The following is a 22,099-nucleotide window of genomic DNA, read 5'->3' as shown; positions in this document are numbered from 1 at the left end:
GCCGGAGTCTTTGTGTCTCCGCTTTGTGCCAAGTCCGCTGCCATTCCAAACACTATTTCCATGACCCCGCCCCTTATTTAAATATCGCAGATCTTGTAAGCAGGGTAGTCACATGTGCAGTTTTTCCATCCATCCATCCATTTCCCAACCCGCTGAATCCGAACACAAGGTCACGGGGGTCTGCTGGAGCCAATCCCAGCCAACACAGGGCACAAGGCAGGAACCAATCCCGGGCAGGGTGCCAACCCACCGCTGGACACACACTAGGGCCAATTTAGAATCGCCAATCTGCCTAACCTGCATGTATTTGGACTTTGGGAGGAAACCCAAGCAGACATGGGGAGAACATGCAAACTCCACGCAGGGAGGACCCGGGAAGCGAACCCGGGTCCCCAGGTCCCCCAACTGCGAGGCAGCAGCGCTACCCACTGCAGTTTTTCCGCCAAAGCGAATTATTTTTGAAAGCGGCATGCTGGTCAAAGTATTGGTTTGGCAACTATTTGTAAACAGCCCGCCCGTGTCGACCAAACCCACCCACCTGTCTTGAAGCTTACTCTAAGTATTCTAAACACCACGGAGGACTCCTTCCCACCGACTACATGAAACATAACTGCGGGTCTGCAATACACGCTGCTGTTATTTGGGGCGGTAGCGCAGTTAGTGGGGCTTTTAGCAGTCATTGGACTGGAAGTGTTTAAGGATCGGGCAACCCTGTTAAGCAGTGTCGTCTCCTGTCAGGTCCAAATGGAATACAATTCACGGCAAAAATATACATTAAATGTATTTATTTGCATTTTTAATATATTTTTTATTGTATACATAAGGTCTATGTATCCCCACTCTAAGTTAAGTGGTCATTTTCACCAAGTGGTTGGTAGTTCTCATTATTATATTTGTAATTTTATACTTCTAGAATTGTGAATAACGAAGAAAAAAATAAATAAAATTTGAGGCTTCTTCTAGATTGTGTTGAAGATTGGAAAATAACGACATCTGGTGGTTTAGAGACATAATAGCAGCCTGAGGTGGAAGGATGCACAGAGTATAAGCCCTTGAATTTGAGCAACCGAGCATTTCATGGCTTATTCAGTTGTATGTATAATTTGTATGTCACCTCAAATTTGATTTGTCTTGACTTGTTCATAGCATAGTTTCCCTGAGACAGGTGCGCTAAAATCTTGATGCCCCCACAATCTCCTGGATCACAGACTACCTGACTAACCGACAGCAGTTTGTGAGGCTTAGGGGCTGTGCGTCAGAAATGGTGGTGTGTAAAACTGGGGCATCTCAGGGAACTGTTCTGTCTTCATTCATGTTTACCATCTACAGATCAGATTTCCAGTACAATGCCAGCACGTGCCATCTACAGAAATACTCAGGTGACTCCTCCATCATAAGCTGCATTAATAATGGGGAAGAGTCAGATTACAGGAGGCTTGTTGGGAACTTGGAGATCCACCTGCAGCTGTTTGTTCTCCTGCTGCTTGCCACTTTTATCGCCTCTCTGGCAGCTGGCACTAAGACTGTTAATTTGTATGACACGATGCCAGCTAATACAGCTTGTCAGCACTGTTAGCGATGTGAACAACAGAAATATATTGGTGCTTTGATCCAGAGAGCACCAACAAAACTCTACAATTCATTGTAAGCTACCACTGATTCATAATTATGTGACAACTTTTTCAGGTCAGTGGATTTTTGCTGTGAATGAAGGATATTTTTCCATCAGTGTTTGGGGAATAATTGCACAGAGGGGCAAAGAAAATCACTAAAAGAGTTTAGGAAATGTGCTTACAGTATGCTAAAGTATTGATGACATGTTATAAGTTCCAGTACTGAAGAACAATATAACAGGGGATTTGCTTCAGTGATGTTTGAAGCTTTGGATATGTTGTGGGGAAAAAAACTAAATAAAGAAGAGCACTGTGCGACATCGTTACATGTGAAATTTAAACATGGCCGTCCTTCTTCAAAGCCTCATGGCAAAGTGAAGATGCTAACAGAAAAACCTCCTTTAATCAGCTCGGTTCCTTTACATAAGAGATTTGAAATATTTAATTTTCATCAACCAGCTGTAGATAAATGGGATACTAAACACACCTCTGAATTAAGCATTATCTAAAGTGACAATCTAATTAAACATGTTAAAAGTCCCAGGCATAAGAAACAAGATTTCTCATATGTAAACTGTTATCACAGAACAAAGCACAAAGTTAAATATATATGATCTAATTTTCTAACTCCAAATGTGGTGGGGTACAAATGAAGTCAGTATGTCCTAGTTTAACAAGCAGGCAGATTACAGATTATAAAAATGCAAATTGCTGAATGAAAGTGTAATATTAAATTCTAAATTCTATAATATAGAAGCAGACTGTATTAGTATGGATTAAATAATAGGACGTTAGGGGGAAAAATGATTTTAGTATTATTATTTATGAACTTTAGTTAATTTCTAATTCAGATGCAGATGAAATATTAAGATTACACAATGTAGGAAGTAGAAAAAGACGCCATTTTAAATTTAGGCTGTATAATTTTAGCCTGCTGTGACTTGGAAAGCTAGGGGGACACATTATCTGGACGTTTTAACAAAGGTTGGTTCACTCAAAATATTATATTTTATATATATATATATATATATATATATATAATATATACACACACACACACATATATACACACACACACACACATACATACAGACATATATATACACTAGGGGGCTTCGCTCGCCAACCTGTGCTACGTGCCAGCCACTTCACGTCTTTGTCACTCGTGTATGTGGATTTCACTTTCACCAAACGACAAATCTTAATTCTCGCGGATATGCCTCTTCATTGGGAAGAAACGCTACTTTTCCCTGACGGCAACACGAATTACACGATCTGCAAGTCTCCGACTTAAAGTTTAAACATGTACTAATATGTTCAAAAATCAAATCAAAGCAAAAATGGAAAATAATGCTTTGCATGTAACTTTATTTTGACAACATGAAAAAAATTTTTATACCCAACGGTTAATATAAAACACAGTTCAAAATTAGTACATGCTATTATTTACATACCTTATTTCAATCTATTCATTGTCATCTCTCATTTCTTATAATATACTGATGCATACACATTTATATGAATACAAAACTAAATTTCTTAGACATTCATATGAATTATTAATCTTAGCAACAACTCTTCTTGTACTCTGAATATATTATATGTTCATTTACAAAATACAAGCAATACCTTATTCCTCATAAATGTACCTAAATATGAAAACTCATTTTATGCTTGTGACTTTTTTGGGGGTCATCTGTCACACCGTTTGAAGCTGGTAAATCTTTGTCCCTTTATGTAAAAGATAGCCCTGCTCATTCAAGGAGCTGATAAATCCTTCAAAATCAGCCACCTGGAAAAGCACAAGGACTCGTTTAAAACCACGGCACAAACACAAAAATACAGTATATGATGTACATTACCAAAATATGGAGATACTAATTAATGATTATAAAAGAAAATCTACTTGGTAAACAGTGCAAGGAAGCACCAAAACTCAGCAATCTGTAGCTATGCTAATAATTTATACTAGAAGTATCAAGATGTCGTAGCTTATCTACAATCATAGATTAAGAGTAGCTTCTCCTTTCTTACCTTTATCTGTAGGTCATTTGCTATTTGCCGAAGCTGTTGAAAAGTGAAAATGTTAGTGTACGTCTGTCCAGATATTTTGTTCAGGGCTGCGATGAACTTCTTTGCCTGTGACCTGTTGCTCATTCCAGAGCCCAGTTGTGAACGTTCAAAGTCAAGTTTACCAAACTCATCAGAAAAAGTCTCAAGTAAACTGTAAGACAGCATACAAAAAGGATATTCAGCACTTAGAAGATATAAATCATAACTTATCTCAAAATGTATAAAATACAAGACATTTTATATGAAATAATATATATTGTAGATATTAAAGATAATAACTGAGAATCAATACATGTTAAAACCTGGAGACTTACTTTCATTAGAAGACAGACAAAATGACTAATTAGATAAAATTAGATACAGTATTCACTATAAACAAAACAGTAAGAACACCACATAATTACATCAACATGAAAACTTTACAATCTTTTTAAACCGTAAAGCTTGACTTTAGTAATCTACAACCTATTATATACTGTACATTACCATTGTTTAAATTATTAAAGCCACTGGTTGATGGGCGTTCCATTTCACAAAATACTAAGTATATATAATTTTTTCCACATTACTCTTAAATATGAAATGAATAAAACCTTTAACAAGATTTACATTATCTCTGTTAATCACTCTTAGTACCATGAAACGTTATTTATCATGGCATTTTTGAAGGGGAATTCTTTAAAATGAACCAAACTAGATTGATATGTTTATCTTCATTCTTTCAGTGTTTTTAATGCTTCAGGGCGGAGTGGTGGCTCTGAGGCTAGGGATCTGCACTGGCAATGGGAAGGTTGTCGGTTTGAATCCCGTAAAGTGCCAAAAGTGACTCTACTCCATTGGGTCCTTCAGCAAGGCCCTTAACCTGCAATTGCTCTGTCCTGGGTATGACGTTAAAATGTATCCAGCCCTGCAAGCAGGTCCCCCAACTTGCAGGGAAAAACCTGAGGGTTGGTGGCAGAATTGGAACTCCAGCCATTATATAAAACCTCCCACTGGTTCCATTCCATCTGAACTAGTGTGGTGCTGAGGTGTCACCCATCGCATGGCTGCACTCGGGTCCTAATCTGGGATCCTGAGTTGGTTTGTCATGTTGTGGATGCTGCAATGCGCTGTATCAGTGTGGGCTCCTAACCCCTCTCTCTCTTTTTAATGCTTGGCACTTACCTCACAAGTACTCGGTTAAACGCATAATAGCTGGCTAATAATAATGTCAAGTGAAATTAAATATACCTGTGTTTCATTATTTCCACAACATCTTCTGCATCCTGTTTTGAAGCAATTTCACGGAGTTCCAGCTTTGCTCTTGCCTACAGAAGATACTAAAATTACTATATAAATACTTGGTTTGCTTTTAGACATTTTCAGTTGTGTTAAAGAATGTCAAATGGTCTGCACCTCTCTGTGTTTATCAGGCTTGCTAATTGCTCTCTAAATCATGTTTAAAAAGCTATCCAATACAAATGTAAATAAAAAGAGCACCTCATCCATCACTTCTGAGTTTGAACACTTTAAATTACTTTGCATTCTTCTGAGGACAATTTGCAGCCAGTATTATTTAAACAATTCCAAACAAAATGTGAAGTCTTTCGAATGAAGTAATAAGGAACAAGACATCTTCAGATAGATGTAGCCCTCCATTGTATTGGAAGCTTCATCGCTGTTGTACACTTTAATTTTCCTTTTTTTTTTTTTTTTTTTTTTACTCCCACAAATCTTTTTTAATGCAGCTCTGCCAGGTATGAGCAATATCAACAGTACCTAGTTAGATTTAAAAACAAGAACTACCAATGCCTTATGCAGAAATAATTTCCAGTCACACACAAAGATGGTAAACAAACCACATAGTAGCAGCAGAAATAGTTGTACGAGGTGCGACAATTTCATTCCCGTAATGAACCCGTATTAAAAAATGTGTGCCATTCCGAAAATTAAATTATTGCAACTCAAATAGCAAAGGTGAATACTGTCTGATCTGTACTTTCCAACAACAAGACCCTACAGATATTTTGCTAGGACCTGTTAGACCATTGATTCTCAAGTTCAGTCTTGGAAGCCACGCTGTAGCTGCAGGTTTTCATCCCAACCAATTTCATCTTTTAATTGAACTCCTACCATAATGCATAAGAATTATTTTTTGGCAATTAATTTCAATATTTTCTGGTGTACATAAAGTATTAAAGAAATACTTCTCCTTAAATGTATTTTTTTCCCTTTTCACATATACATTAATGTTATACAGTATCTTAGTGACTGATGTACTTTAAAACACATTTCCAGTCTGATTTAATTTTGTTTGTTGACACTTGACTAAGAGAATGAAAATAGTTAAATTCATGACATATGCTTTTTATTAAGAAAAAAAATTAAAAAATCAAATTATAAACATTAGTGTTCTACGCTAATGTTGATTATTTCCTGGGGAGATTTTCACTCTATATTGAAACACAGATCCTCATAACAAAACACGTTAACCTTACTTCTGTAAGACGAATAAGAGACTCCAGCTGGCGCGTAGTTATAGGAGTGCTGTTGGCTCCATGGTTCTGCCTTCTCAGCTCCAGATAAAATTCCTGTAATACTTGTGCAGCTTCTGGAGATAATCTTGGGTGAACGTAGTGCCGGGCATAACTAACATATTTTCTTAACAGCTGATGTGGTATAGGGTCAAAGTTCTCTAAAGATGTGATCTGCAAATGGTAAAGTGGATATAACTGATGTAACACTGAAAAATAAAATGAATAATTCACTGCATTTTTATTACAGGTTTCAAAATGCATTGCTGCATGTGCATTGTGGACTCTGAGCAGTAGGTATGAAATGATTTGTTTGACATGATGATGCACATTAGGCATTTAGCCTACAGACTTCTGGCGGTGTTACATTAAGTTATTAACTCTCATCTGTATTATTCCTCAAATCACTCAATGACCATCTAGTAGATGTGAGAGTTGGAAAATAATATTTTAAAAGGCCTAGTGATTGACATCACGTTTTTTATATACAGCAAAGATAAGTTTTTTTGCAGCTGCAATTCTTCTCTTCTTCTTCTTTGATCCCTAGCTGGCGTTGGGTCTGGATTGGCTGCTGCGGGTGCCAATGGTTGTCGGATCTCCTTCACAACTCGTTTCCATGCATGACGATCGTTGGCGATTGTTCTGGCCTCATCGAGATTTATTCTGCGATTTCTGATGTCATCTACGACCTGTTTTAACCATGTTTTCTTCGGTGCCGTTCGTTGGATTCGCCACTGGGTGGGTCGCTCACACCAGAGGAGTTGGTGTGGTAGTCGGCTCGCGTCCATTCGACATACATGGCCAAACCATCGCAGTCGACGTGTTTGAATTTGTTCCTCGATTGGCGGTTGGTTGTCACATCTCCGTCGGATGTCCTCATTTCGAAGGCGGTCTCGGAGTGATACTCGTAATATCTGCCGGAGGCAACGCATCTGGCAAACTTCGAGTTTGTTGAGGTCCGCCTTGAGCATCGTCCACGTTTCGGATCCATAGAGTAGAATCGGCAGGATCAGCGTCCGGAAAAGGCGGATTTTGGTCAGAATGGAAATATTAGTTCACTTCCACAAGCACCATTTTAGAGAAGCGAATGCTGTGGTTGCTTGACCTATTCGACTGTGGATCTCCGCCGTCGACGCGACTTTCTTCTGTTCGATCAGTGAGCCAAGGTATTTGAACTGCTGAACTTGCTGTATTTGGATGCCGTCGAGGTGGACATTTGCAGGTGATCCATCTGTTGTCAGCACCTTCGTCTTTTCAATGATTATCTTCAATCCATATGACTGGGTGGCGCGGGGGCAATCTTGTAGAGAGCGTCCGTGGCTTTGGCGTCATCCTCAGCCAGCACACTGCTGTCATCTGCAAACATTAGATCTGTCACGGTGCCATTTTCATCGAACTGGACGCCGCGTCTGCCCCCGAAGACTTTCCTCATAATGGCGTCGAGTACGATGTTGAAGAGCAGTGGTGAGGCGACGTCTCCCTGGCGAACTCCAGTGCGAATGGCGAGTTCAGTCGACAGCTCGTTTTGGATGCGTATTTGGCTCGATGATCCGTTGTAATTGTCCCGCAGTAGCTTGATGACTTTTGGTGGGATGTGCTCGGTCTCCAGCGTCATCCAAAGTGCTGGCCAATCGATGCAGTCGAACGCGGATCGAAAGTTAATAAAGATGATTGCAGCTGCAATTAGAACTCAGCAGTTACCATTTTCTTCACGTAGTATGCCTCACAACTCTGACTGGATTACCGTGATTTAGGAAAATAATACAATCAGGAAACATCTTCAACCACAGAGCTCAAGAATGTACACACTGTAAGTCAAACATCATTAGCACCGACAAAGTGAACAAATCCGCATTTGTGTATGGTGAATCAAGATTATTAATTATTTCTTTTGCCAGAAAAATCAGTCGATTCTGAATTCGCCTGCCATTTTGAAGATGCTACAATGTCTGAAAGTGACACTTGCCAACGTGACAATAAGCAATTATTTTGCACTACTCATCAAGCCTAATCACACCTGCAGCAATATCTGTGGTTCTCCAATCAGTCTCCACAGCTCATTTTCGAATGATAGTATCACTATAGTCATTTTCTGCAGATTACATAGTTTTATAAATACATATATATAGTTTTTGAGATTGGATTGTCTATATATATTTGTTTTCTTTGGGTCACTGAATTCTTTAGGGATGTTAGTTACTTTGAATTTTGACATTTTATGGTTGTTTAAATTATTTTCTATGACACCATTTTTGTTTCCTGCAAACATCACCATTTTGCAATGGGATGATGTTCTGGGTTACATAAGATCAGCCTCTTTGAGTATTGAATTGTTGGAGATTGTGGCTTCTCAAAAGAGTAACAAATCACATATGTGTTCAAAGTTCATCATCAAGGCATTTATTTAGTTGTTGCTTTTTGAATAAGGATAATGTTTTGGCTTAGGTATTATCGATTTCCAAATTACAACCTTAGCCTTTTATTTTCAACTCTTGCTTATTGCTTGATCTTGTTTCTCTTGCCCTTGCGGCACATCCTCTTGCCAGCAATACAACACATAAATATCCTTGCTCATGAAAAACAGTCTATTTTACAAACTTGTTTTTAAATATATTGTATGTTTGCTAATTCACAGTAATTACCATAAATTGATTGATTATGGAGTCTAATAGTAAAAAAAGTAATTGGTTTTCTTGCATTAATTAAAATTGCGTTTATAGATGACATTTAATCAGATGAGGTAAAATTTCAGCAATATGAGGAAAAAGTACTTTTTGAAATGAACAGAATGAATCTGCAAACTTCTCACATTAAAAACTACTCCAAAAACTGTAGTTCTGACTATATTGAATAAATAGTTTTTGGTTTAGGCTAAATGGTTATTTTTGATTTTGTAATGACCATTGGAAAAATGAATAAATACCTTCAATCTGTCCAGTAGAGGTCTGTCAGAAAGAACTTCCAACACTGAAGAGCTGGAATTTTCAGCAGTCTTTCGAGTGATAGCAACACTGCTTACAGCACTTTTCCTACCCATACGCATGGCCATCACATGTTCAGAAAGCATGTGGTCATTGTCTTCATTTGGAGTATCCAACAAAATAAAAACTAAGTCAAATCTGGACAGTAATGCACTTCCCATCCTAGTTAAACAAAACAAAAAACTACTAAAACAAGAAAAATGCAATAATATCTATTCAGTCTTTCAGTTAACATTACATATGCCATAGCTGACTTTCTATTATAATAAAGTCAATGGTTATAATTAAATAAAATTATGTGCTTGAATGGAAAATTTGAAAAGGCTCGACTTCAGGTATTTGCGTATTTACTACCAGTGGAGCCCAGTTTGCGTAGGCAATTGATAAAGAAACTGGAGACAGAGGGGGGAAAAAAGAATAAAAATCACAAAGAATGAAAAGGAGACAACTTATTTTGAAGGCATGATACAGCGCAAGGCTAGGCATTTTACAAACGGGAAATACCAAACATTGAGCAACATTTATTTTAGTCCCCAGGTTGCAAAGTGTACAAAGTCAAATTCCTTACTGTAAGATTTATAAAGCTAGTCTATTTGATCTCCAACATGTGCTCTCTAAAGTAAAAATTACTTCTAAAACACAGAAATAAAGGGGAAGTCATATACTAAGAAAAAGTGGGAGGTTTAAATTAGATTTTGAATTACTGACACAGCTACTTAAAGCAAAATTAGTAGTCAAGTCCCCAAATGGTACAGAAACTTCCATGCACTGTGTAGATTTGTAGACTAAGCCCATGGCTTTGAGTGTATGATCTTCGTCAAACCACTGATAAAAACACCCAAAAAAAATCTCTAACTGAGTAGTATTAATATTAGTCCAATCTTAAAAATATAACAATCATGCAAATTACATTTAATTTGTGTCTTATTAAATGTATGACTACAATCCTGATGCAAGTCCATGGTGTTGGAATGATGCCTTATGCTTAGTACTATGTCAGAATTATTAAGTATATACCAAGGGCCAAAATGTACGTGAAAAAAGGTGGAGAAATACATAGAGTAGGCGTGCATGAATGGATTAATGTCAAAGTCTGTACATTTAATGGAGCATCAGAGAAATGTGCAATTCTTTTTAGTAAATTATGAACTATTGACTCAATGCCAAGGGGTAAAGAGGAAACATTCAATGGGTGAAGGAAGCAAAGTAATAATTTAGACATTATAATTATGATTTATAATAGGTTCATTGACTAGGATTACCTTGCAGGTTTTAATGTGGTAGTCTAAATGCCTTAAAGGCATTTAAGCGAAAACATACAGAAGAGTTAAAACAGAGCAAAAAATAACATTATATATCCTGCATGCATTCCTAATTTTTATGATCACTTCTTCACATGAATTTCTAAAAGGCACATTAAGTGTATACATACTTTAAGTTCTCCGACACAGTTTTTGCTTTGTTGTAGTGGCCACCAACTGGATTTGCTGCAGCAACGATTGTGGTCCTGGCTGGCAAGGTGCATACAATACCAGCTTTGGCAAGACTAATACTTTGCTGCTCCATAGCTTCTAACAAGGCTTGATGCTGATTTCCCATTTTATCAAATTCATCAATGCAACAAAGTCCTAAAATGCAAGTGTATTATAATAATTCAGTGAAGATTTCAAGAACATCATTTTTATCTTAATACACTATAGATAACATTAAAATTAGGCACAGAACACTAGAGGGCAGTACAAAATTATTAATATTGTCAAACGTTATGCAAGATACACAAAAATACCAGATTGACAAGAAAATATAAAAATATGTAAAACCTGATTTAACACTGAACTTGCGATCTGGACAAAACGCACCGAGTTAAGTAAATGTGGAAATGGCAGTATTTCTAACATAATTCAGTTAAATGCCATTTTTCACAAGTGAATCTAGGACAATTCAGTAATAGAATTGGATGTGGAAAAGATAAGATTTACAATTGCCTTTTAAACATTAAAAAGATATTGCATAAAGTTTCTAATCTGTCTATAATACATACACTACATTAACACATACAGTTCTCATTAGAGACAGATACAGACTCTGTTGCCTTGTATCTGTAGGAGGAAAACATTAGGTAATTGTTAATTCCACAGTGAAAAATATGTCAGTCAGTCAGTCAATTTTCCAACCCGCTACATCCTAACTACAGGGTCACGGGGGTCTGCTGAAGCCAATCCCAGCCAATATGGGGTGCAAGTCAGGAACAAACCCTGGGCAGCCCACCGCAGTGAAAAATGTGAATTTTGAAAAGTAATATTTTTTTAAATTGCTCTGCCTTAAGCAGATGTGTGTCTAAAATTGATCTGGTAGGTAAGATACACAGGTGCTTACTCCTAAGCACAATATTTCCATTTTACAGGCTAGAATGAACTTTCCCTTTATTCTTTATTTCTTATCACTTGGAAAAAAAATGAAGCAAGTAAAAAGTTTCTACATCAAGCCATTAAATCTTGTTTTCTTTATTGATTTTTTAAAGAAGTATACATTTAAGATTTAGCTTGTTTTAAGAAACCTTGTGAAATGAATCTTTCATATCCTATTGACAAATGTTTTTGCTTAATAAAAGCAAAAGACCCCCCATTTTTTTTTTCCCCCCTAGTTTTTGCACATGTACTTTTGCAGTGTATTTAGCCTGCATTAGCTGCCTTTGTATTATTATTTTAAGTATACTAATGTAACATATAATATTTACACCTATAAAACCCTACAAATATCTGGGCTATGAATGGAAGAGAGCAGTCAGCTCTCAGTATTAATGCCACTATTGAAAATACATAAATATCCAGAATCTATACCCTGTTCATTTAAGAAACTTTTATATTAATGTAATTCTATTCCAATTGTTGCTGTTTGAAAACAGTCTCTTCAATGAAGTCCTTCTAATATTTCTTTCATCTTTCTGCAATATATTCTGTTTATCTATTACCTTGATCTGCAAGCACTAGTGCTCCAGCTTCTAAAGCAAAATCCCCTGACGCACTATCACGTGACAGAGTTACGGTAAGTCCGGATGATGTTGAGGCGTTTCCACAAACATACACACCACGTGGGGCAATACTGCTTATTGCCTAAAAAAAGCAAGAAAAAAAAAAACAAAAGACAAAACCATGTATCTAGTGAGCTGTGATAGCATCTATATATTTGTCAGATAGGCCAACATTCGCTTGATTTAATTAACTTCCATTAAAGACATGATTATAACAATCCACATTCATATGGTAGATTAACTGAAGAAGAAGAAGAAGAAGAAAAAAAAAAAAAGACATTTCTGAACTACCGAAGCAGTGAAGGTGAACTGGTTTTCTCAAAGTGTCAAACATTTTATTGGGACTAGAGCCTTTAAATGTTACACCCAGTTGCCTTTCACCGGTCATTTATTTTGATTACCTGTAGCATTTGACTTTTACCAAGTCCTGGATCTCCAACCACCAACATATGGGGGTCGCCTCTTACTGGGATCCGATTCTTATCATCAAGGTACTTCTGACATCCTCCAAATAAAGCAAGTGCTAAACCGGCTTTCACAAGCTTTACGTAAAGAGAAAAGGATTTTCAGCGACCATGAATCAGGTTAAAAATGGGATTAAAAAATAATATTTTTATCTTAAAAATTATATATTCAAGATATTAGAATTAGTATAACACATTTACCTCATGGCCATAAATTGCTGGGCAAAGAGAACTAAAGGGAGGACGAAAAATAAGCAAATTGACAGATGTCAAAATATGTTTCTGTAAATAATAACATTTTCAAAAAGTACTTGGTTGATGGAAAGTTTTACCCTAAATGCAGATTATATCTTGTGAAACAGAACATAATCACAGAAAACGTGATGATTCAAGTTTTCTTTCAATGAATAAATAAACATGCCCGATTTAAATTCATATTCTACAGCAGAACAAAACTACCAAATAACATTTTGACTTCAAATGGCTTGTTACTTACTTGACAATTAAAGTTAGCAAATTTTCTTCGGACTGAATTTCTTGAATTGCATAAAGATCTTTTAGGGAAAACTCAATTGAGGGTCCTTCTGTGTCGGATTCCATTGAAGATTTTGCTTTCTGACCTTTGGAGTTACTGACGGAATTTGCCTCAATATACAGTAAAAACATACACTTGTCATTTGTGTTTCTTCCATTTCCTACAATGAAAAATAAAACTGAAAATCTAAATCACATTTAAGTAGTACAATGATTTATTATCTACAGACAATATTTTTTAGAAGAGTAAATATACTATATGGTATTACAAAGATGAGATCTGCTAAGGTGCTATATAGTATTAAGATTGAAGTCCCAGGTCGATTACGGTTTGTTTTAAGTAAAGGAAGGTGTAGACTACTACACAGGGTATAATCAAGCGTACTTCCACAATGAGTCAAACATATCGGTTTTATAGGGTTACCAATCAGCCTAGCAGAGCGATTTTGATAGAAACCCACACAATGATGTGAGAAGAATTTGCAAGCTCCACATAGAAATGTCAAACAATAACTCCCCTAGGAACTATTAGTTAATTAATTAACTATTCTCTCGCTCTCTCAGTTGGTTTAATGGCCAGTTTCTGAGTTCATCCAAGTTAGCCTGCTGCTCCTAAGACTCGTGTCCAGATTCCCTTCCTAATACTAAAATTAAAATTGCATATAGACAACTAATCAAGATGAGCAATGTGCAGAAAGGGTTTAAATGGAAAAATTAAACAAACCTTCTTCACTGCTGCAAACTTTAACTATTCCTGTGATAGAAACCAAGTCTCCTGGAACACAGCTGTCTACCAGATCGCGAGAAAGTTCGCATTCAATAGTGCGAGGAATCCGCCCAGCTTCTCTCTGGTCATCAGACATAAGTTCTTGAACTCTTGACAAAACAAATAAATACATCAATTTCATATATTCAATACAGTAAGATGATTTTAGTACTAGTACGCCCTCTGAGTTTATAGTTCTGTCACAGAGTATGGTAAACAAAAGTATCAACCTCCAGATTCTTGGAGGTAAGAAGCAGCAGAGCATTGTCCCGTGTCACTATGATAGCACAATTCTTACCAGGTTTCATTTATTTGTTTCTTTTTTCATAGTACTAGGGTGTTATACCGTGTTAGCCATTATGGATGTAGTGAGAAATCAAGCAAAATGACCCCTTTCACTGGATAACTAGAAAGATTACAATATGCAAGCTTTCGAGGCAACTCAAGTTACTTGTTCAGGCAAGATGTAAAGAAGAAGGGGCCTGAGTTGTCATGAAAGCTTGCATATTGTAATTTTTCTAGTTAGCCAATAAAGGGGGTAATTTTGCTTGATTTCTTTTTTTAATTAAAAATTTCCGAATACCATTTACATACAAATAACACATTATTATAAATAATTTTAAAGTATGTAGATAAAACACAAACTCCCACACAGCACCCTATACTTTACCTAGCCTTTGTGAGGAAAGGTAAAGAAAAAGGGAAATAAGGGAAGTAGCAGGACAGCCAAGAGAGAGGACAGCAGAAAAATGACCAGGCAAGAAGCTACAGGAAAAGGATAAGGGGAAGGAAACAACAAATGTCAGTTACTAACAACCACTAGCGATGCAGCAGACTACTTGGTACAGCAAGTGGATAACCCATTAAATCTACAGCACAGAGTATTTTAGAAGGATCACATTATACAAAAAATGAGAAGAAACAGAACTTAGGGATATCCATTGAAAGGCCAATGCCTGTGTGGTAGCAATGGTGCCCAAGTACAAAAACCTCACCCATACAGAAGTGATATGAAGGAGAAAGAAAAATGGGACAATAGTGGAATATTAATAGACAGAATCAAGAAAAGAAGAGTGTGGGGCAAACAACTTGCTTGGACTTCCATTTGTCTATTTCCCTCTTTAAAGCCTATCTTGCAGACTCCTGTGGAACTTGACAGGTCCTTCCATCCTGCCGTTTAGGCTACTGCTGTTGAGTGACACAGCTACTAGTAACAAGAGCTCTTAAAAGATAGTCAGAAAATCTTCTCCTAGCCTGTATTTTTAGTTAAGTACATGTAGCACAATAATACCTAAAATTCCTAATGACAGTTCCAAGTTATTCATCCTTGAACTTTTTTTTTTTTTTTTTTTTTTTTTAGTCAAACCTGACTAACCTTCTCTTGTTACAGGCAAGACTGAAGGTACTTCATAAAATTACACAATCTTTAGTTTAAAATTAAAAGCAAAAATGTTAATTTACATTTGTAACAATTTCTGTTTAAAGGACTTTTATAATAAATATCTGATGCTCCTTTTTAGTCTGTCCTTGACATTTTTTAGAGATTAATCAATAACACAAATTTAATGAGAGAAACTGTGAAAAGCATAGCTGGAAAGACGCAGTGCTTTTATCTGTAAGTAGGTCAGTCAGAAACTGCACAGAATGGAAATATTTTTCCATTTGTAACACTGCACAATGGTTTTGGCAAATGCCTTCTGCTTTGACAAATCTAATGAAATGCAACAAAGGTGGACAATAAGGGTATCGGCAGAATCTTTATCAGCAGAAAAGAAAAAGCCACAACTGAGCTGGTTGCACATTGGCAAAACTGAAAATATTGATTTACTTAGAAATACAATCACAATAATATTTAAAAAGGGATTTACTTATACGCAGTAATACATATAACCATAGGCAACTACACAATGGTGGAAGCTCTAGATGAATGCCAGGTCTGGGGGATTTTTATTTTGAGTTTATAATATAGTACAGACTATTTGTATTTTTCTTATTAAAATGACTTTCAAGGGCTGGCATTTGTGTGCAGCTTGAGGGGGTATGTCTGATATTCCAGGCCGGGATTTTAACATGTACGGATTCTGTTGTTATAACCGCAGGCTCCCACTGACACAAACAAAAATTACAGGAACAAATAAATTGTTTGCTTTTTATGTAAACCTATTTTCTCTCTACTTAAATAAAATCAAAATTATGCCTGTCATCCTACCACTGCATCACACAGATCTGTCTAGACTCATTTTTATTAAGTACTAGCTGTATAAGCCCATGCTGTAAAAAGCCCGGGGTCCTAGAAAGTATTGAAATTGTCAGGAAAAAAAAATTGAAATGTAGAGATCTCAGGTAATTGGAAGGAACTACTCTGGGCATCTCTCCTAGGAGGTTTCATTTTGCGCTTCTGTAATAGCTGATAAGTGAGTGACTCGGTCTTTGGAGTTTTTGTTTTGCGACATTCTCGCCTTGCTTGTGTATTAGGGGCAGAAAGAAAAGTAAAAGGGATACCATTTTGCCGATGTGCTCGCCACACTTCTGTAATAGCGGATAAGCGAGTGACTCTCTCTTCGGATGTTTCGTTTTGCCGACGTATTGGCCTCGCTTGTGTATCCTCAGAGGTGGAGCCCTTAGCCCGACTCCACCTCTCACTTACGGGCCAGACGTTTATGTACAAGACTGGGAGCTTTGCTAGGATAGCCCAACTTTTCAAAAATAATGCCAGTCAGGAATTTGTAACAGCACATAGCTAAAGAAACAAAGTAGCAATCAACTGAAAGTGTTATTTTGCTTTTTTTAAGTATTGGGGAAAAATGTCTATCACCCACATGTGATATCAGCTACATTTAAACAGAATCAATTTACCAGGCGTATGAAAAAGAATTACAGTATGTTCATTGCAAGAGGGGACCAGACTTTGAATGAATCACTGGGGAAAGCCTGGTTACTTGCAACTCAATGCACAATTCAGCCTTTCTTCAGTTAACTTTTATTATGAAAAGTTACCTCAGCTAGTTTTAATTTTAATCCAATTCTGTGCCCCCCCCCCATGGCTAAATAAATCCATTTATTATATTATTATCCAGATTATGGGAAGATAAACAAATAAAACATAAGCATCAATACATGTTTCTATATAATTAGAAGTAAACAATGCCAGCAAAAACATGAAAAGGTCACATGTTAAGTTTCTGGACACATTTTGTCAAGATCGGAGTTTCTTTTTATTATTTTTTTTCTTGGTTTTCCCAGAAGCTGTAAAACAAATTTAATATGGTGTCGGTTTGGGGTTTTAACGCCCAAGGAACTCAGTTCTACAGTCAGAACTGAGAATTAGTTTAGAAGTTAATTTTCTGGCATTATTTTGTTTTGGCGATGGGCACAAGCAGTTTGTTGTCAGCTGTAATCCGTGTCCACAATAATTTTCCCATGATGCACTGGGGCTACACCACTTGTGACGCCATCGGCGTCCTAGTATAGATGTCACTCTAAAATAGTCACAAGTATGCAAGACTGGAACAAACCTAGCAAACTACTTACTTTTGATTACTGCATTTTGACTTTAATTTTCTGGTTTACGATTTGGCTCTGATATTTTTCCCTTTTCGACTTCCGGTTTTGTCCCTTGCTTTGTTGCTTAACTCTTCTTTCTCCTAATCCTCACTCTAACTTTTTTGGGCTGACTTCCCTTCTTATATTTAGTTCACATTTAATACAATCTAAAGGAAGTGGGAAATTAAAATGCCTGTATTTGCTATAACAATTACATACTTTTAAAATTTAAAAACCTGGGGCCCTTAAAACCAGGTGAATGTAATTCTACATCAATATTTCAGATATACAGTAATAGCCAAATACAAATTACAATTGCATACTGAGACACAATTCTTTATTTAAAAGCTTTTAAACAATGAATATGTCAATTCAAAGAAAAATATATTTTTGGTTTGGATTAAGTTGAATGTGTTTTCTTAAATGATAAAAGGTATGGCAAGTCCATCCATCCATCCATTATCCAACCAGCTATATCCTAACTACAGGGTCACGGGGGGTGCTGGAGCCAATCCCAGCCAACACAGGGCGCAAGGTGGTATGGTAAGTAAAAACCATAAATACTGAATGAAATACAGAAACACAAAAAATGTTAACAGTACACTACATTATTGATTTTAGTCTCTGAAACTTTCTAACTGATATGACAACAGTATCATTTTGATAACACTGATCGCATATTTAATTGAAATTCCTGAAACCTGGTATATTGTTAAAGAGTAGAAAGTATTTTTTTAAATCTGTACTGAATTCAAAAGACTATAAAATAAAATTATAAATATAAAAGAATATAGACTAAAATATTTAATCCATACATCTACTTACATTGATTAGTGCAATGATCTACTGGGTTTTAAAATGTTCTAGACCTTTCTCTAGGAACATAAATTTAACTCAGTAAATAATTACAATGAGACTTACTTGATAGTCTGCCAGTCCACAGTAACTGTTAAGGGAGAGCTCAGGTTCGGTAAAAATGACCGACTTCGACAATCTGGACGACAACACTAGAAACAAAAAAATGTGTTCAAACGATAGCAGTATAAAAACAAAATCAAAACACAACAGTAAATTCAGACTCAATTTCTAAATTACAGTCAATGTTGCCCTAAGGTTAATATAATCCATTGTCAACTTCAAAACTGACACCTTAATTCTACTCAGTGCGACTCTGAGGAATTTACGTTGTGGTGCCAAATATAGAAAAAATATTCTACATATTTTATTTCCATGTTTTTGAACAAAAGCGACAACAAAATAAATATAGTATGTCCAATGTAAATGCATTTTATGGTTTAAAAAAAAATGTGTCTGAAAATTTACTCTAGACAGGTTGCAGGTTTTTTTCTTTCTAGCATCTGGAGCAAATATAAAAATAACAGTGGTTTCTATCTAAAGGGCAATTCCTCTTAGATTTCTCCCATGTTCATGAGAAAGTTATTTATAATTTAACTGAAAATTCTCCTAGATCCCCTTAAACAAGGGCTCTGATCATTTTAACCTTAACCTTCTTTTGCTCAAGGCAAAAGAAATTCAGTTCTCCTGTAGAAGCAGCACATGCCCTTTAGTCCTGAATCTGAGATTAAGCATCAAGTTCCTTGATTTGTGTTCAACAGGTTTATCATACAACGTAACACTTTATTTACTTTTCCTCTTCTTTCAGGGCAGTGCCTGGAGAATGACAATATTAATATGTAATAGCTTTTTTACCTTGCATTCCAAGAGCAAAATATATGTCAATAATAAGAAAACTGCACGTATAGTAATAGAGATTCTTATTACTTCATACAGCTTAGCAAAGACAACAGTGCAAAATATTCAAACTTCAGCTGAGTTTTTAAAATTTCTTACAGTGTAATCAGGCAAAACACATCTGAGTATAACATAAAAACTAGATGTAATTTAAAAAGTTATTTTGCATGTTATAACAATGTAAAAATAATGCAGAGTCTAGCTTTCAAACTTACACTCAGCATACACTAGTCTCTTTTTAATTAAACAATTAACATACTGTAAACTGAAAATGTCATACATTTTTTGTTGAAAATGAATGAATGATGTCTTCTTTCAGGGAATGTCAAACTATTTGTATTAAATAATGGTTTCTTTAACTTTATGATTTTGGGAACTACAATGTGGGTGGGGAAAGTGAAATTTAGTTAATAGACACGAATAATATGCTTAAATCAACAAACATTGCAATTGGAAGGTCCTGAAAATCAAATGTCTTATCAAAAAAAAAAAAAAAAAACATATTATATATATATTATATATAAAAAATAGACACATTTTAATAAGAAATTTGAGAATTATTCCTTTAGATGGACATGACCATACCTTAGTAGGTGTTGTGAACTTGCCATCAGGGAGAGCTAGACACTGTATTCCACCACAAGTGTTACATGTAAAGGCCATTTTGGCACACATAGGTTTAATGTTGCTGACACGAACTACAGTTCCTCGCAGAGCAATGAATTTTCCATAGAAATTTGCACGTAAGCACTTCAGTGGAGTCAAGGGCTCATAATTGTATATTCTAAAAAGATAAATTTCAGTCAGATAGAATTACTTTGTATAAGATAGCAAAAAACTTAAAATTCTAAGACTTCTGTCAGCTTGATATAATCTACACACAGTGTGCATATATATATATATATATATATATATATATATATATATATATATATATATATATATATATATATATATATATATATATATATTATACACACATACATACATATAGTCACACACGTGCACATCGGAGGCAGCTAAAGGGCTTGAGTAAGGGCAGTTCCGAGTCATACCGGGATGTGGCAGAGTGCACCGAGTCTTTTTCTCCTTTTCCTGCAGACCATTCACGGGAGATTCCACCTGGTCCTCTGGACGTCAACTTCCGGGACCAAGCCTATGGAAGGAGTCCTTGCCGGGCTCCGGCCCCTGTGATGTCACGTCCGGGCTCGAACCTATGGCTGAAGACTTTCATGAGCCCGGCCCCTTTGATCTCACTTCCTGTCTTCCCCTTTAAAAGCCTCCACCTTTTCCCTATTCCCTCAGTTCGGTTTTGGACTCGGTTTTGTGCACATCGGTCCTGTACCTAAATTTACTACTTTGCAGCCAGGAAACAAATTATATGGGTGGCTGCCCCAAACCTTTCTATGACTCTGAGTCAAGTTTGTGACATTGGCGTAGTTGGCAGGATGGAGAAGTCCCGGAAGAGAAGGGGACAGGACCTGCAATACACCCAGTTGGGAGCGTACCGGGGCCAAGTTTTCAGGCGGGGAGGGTGTCCCGTGGTTCGGTGAGACCCGATGCCGGCTCCGCTCCCAGCACTCTTAACTAGGCTACCAAGAAAGGCCAGGGAGTGTGCAGGAGGGGCTCACAGAGTTGGGCTTCTCCGGAGGGGGAGGCAAAATGGGCTTATTATGCTTTCTCGGAGGAGAGTGCCGTCTCCATTTGAGACCAGACCCCCGATTGCCACCTTGGGGTGCCCCAGACTGGCAGGTGAGTAAGGTAAGAAACTGGAGGTTGGACCCAGAGCGGCCGATCCTCAAACAAGCCTGGTCATTTTGGGCAATGGTAGGGCAGTGGTTACAGCCACATGAAAACAAGCCCTACCAAGTAATAAAGCAGGTAGTCTGCCATCTGCTCCTGAAATTGCTTCCCCGTGGCTTCACCCAGCTGGTCTGGGGTAAGCTGTTTAAGAACCCAGCAAAGCTCATAGAGCTTCTGGAGACACAAAGGACGGCCTCACAATCTGAGGGAGCAGAACCATCCCTTTGTCGGACTCAGCCGGAGTACGTCCCAAGACCTAAAGCCATTGCACAGGAATTGCTAGGGGTCTTTGTGCGTGTTGGCATTCCTAAGGAAGTCCTGACGGACCAAGGGACGCCCTTTACCTCGGAGACGTTCAAGGAGACTGCCAAGTTACTTAAAATAAAGCCTCTAAAGACCACGGTATATCATCCTCAAACTGACGGTTTGGTAGAGAGGTTCAATCAGACTCTCAAACAAATGCTTTGTGAGGTGGTCAACGAGGATGGAAGGAACTGGGATCAGCTCCTCCTCCTCATCCTTTTTGCCTACCGGGAAGTCCCACAAGCCTCCACGGGGTTCTCCCCTTTTGAATTATTGTATGAGTGACAACCCCGGGGCATTTTAGATATCCTAAAAGAAGGATGGGAAGAAGAGGGTCTTCCCTCTACAAACATATTGGAATATATCGCGCAATTACGTGATAGATTTGGAAAGATTCGGTCCCTCCTTAAAAGTCACATGGAAGAGGCACAAGCAGCACAGGTCCGATATAATGACCGTGGCACGGCTCTCCGGGAGTTCCGCCTGCGAGATCGGGTCATGGTCCTAGTACCTACCTCCCACTCTAAGTTGCTTGCCCATTGGCAAGGTCCCTACGAAGTTAAGGAAAGGACTCGTCGAGTATTTGGTGAGTCAACCCAATTGTCGACCGAGGGAGCGGGTTTATCATGTAAATATGCTGAAACCGTGGAAGGACAGGGATCCCGATCTCTCCTCCGGTCAGCCCCGCTCACTCTTTGCTCACACGGCTAGCCTTAACTTCGG

General features: G+C 37.3%; 1 protein-coding gene across 2 annotated transcripts in view; it reads right to left on the bottom strand.

The window, feature by feature from the left end:
* Positions 1 to 3,041: 3,041 nt before the first annotated feature.
* Positions 3,042 to 22,099, bottom strand: part of mcm8 (minichromosome maintenance 8 homologous recombination repair factor) — a 35,363-nt gene continuing 16,305 nt past the window's right edge. Inside the window, exons 7-19 of one of the 2 annotated variants that reach the window (XM_051919500.1) lie at positions 19,856 to 20,054; positions 18,440 to 18,525; positions 13,934 to 14,085; positions 13,172 to 13,370; positions 12,877 to 12,907; positions 12,613 to 12,753; positions 12,152 to 12,293; positions 10,613 to 10,808; positions 9,123 to 9,342; positions 6,164 to 6,373; positions 4,917 to 4,993; positions 3,648 to 3,837; positions 3,042 to 3,405 (exon numbers count right to left, since the gene is read on the bottom strand). In XM_051919500.1, the coding sequence (XP_051775460.1) occupies positions 3,313 to 3,405; positions 3,648 to 3,837; positions 4,917 to 4,993; positions 6,164 to 6,373; positions 9,123 to 9,342; positions 10,613 to 10,808; positions 12,152 to 12,293; positions 12,613 to 12,753; positions 12,877 to 12,907; positions 13,172 to 13,370; positions 13,934 to 14,085; positions 18,440 to 18,525; positions 19,856 to 20,054 (1,936 nt within the window). In that variant the 3' untranslated portion in view covers positions 3,042 to 3,312. The remainder of the gene's footprint in view (positions 3,406 to 3,647; positions 3,838 to 4,916; positions 4,994 to 6,163; positions 6,374 to 9,122; positions 9,343 to 10,612; positions 10,809 to 12,151; positions 12,294 to 12,612; positions 12,754 to 12,876; positions 12,908 to 13,171; positions 13,371 to 13,933; positions 14,086 to 18,439; positions 18,526 to 19,855; positions 20,055 to 22,099) is intronic. The other variant, XM_028820790.2, reaches the window with a different exon arrangement.

The sequence above is a fragment of the Erpetoichthys calabaricus genome, chromosome 15 (assembly GCF_900747795.2).
Source record: "Erpetoichthys calabaricus chromosome 15, fErpCal1.3, whole genome shotgun sequence".
In the NCBI taxonomy this organism is placed as follows: Eukaryota; Metazoa; Chordata; class Cladistia; order Polypteriformes; family Polypteridae; genus Erpetoichthys; species Erpetoichthys calabaricus.
This window is presented reverse-complemented; position numbering and strand designations above follow the sequence as displayed.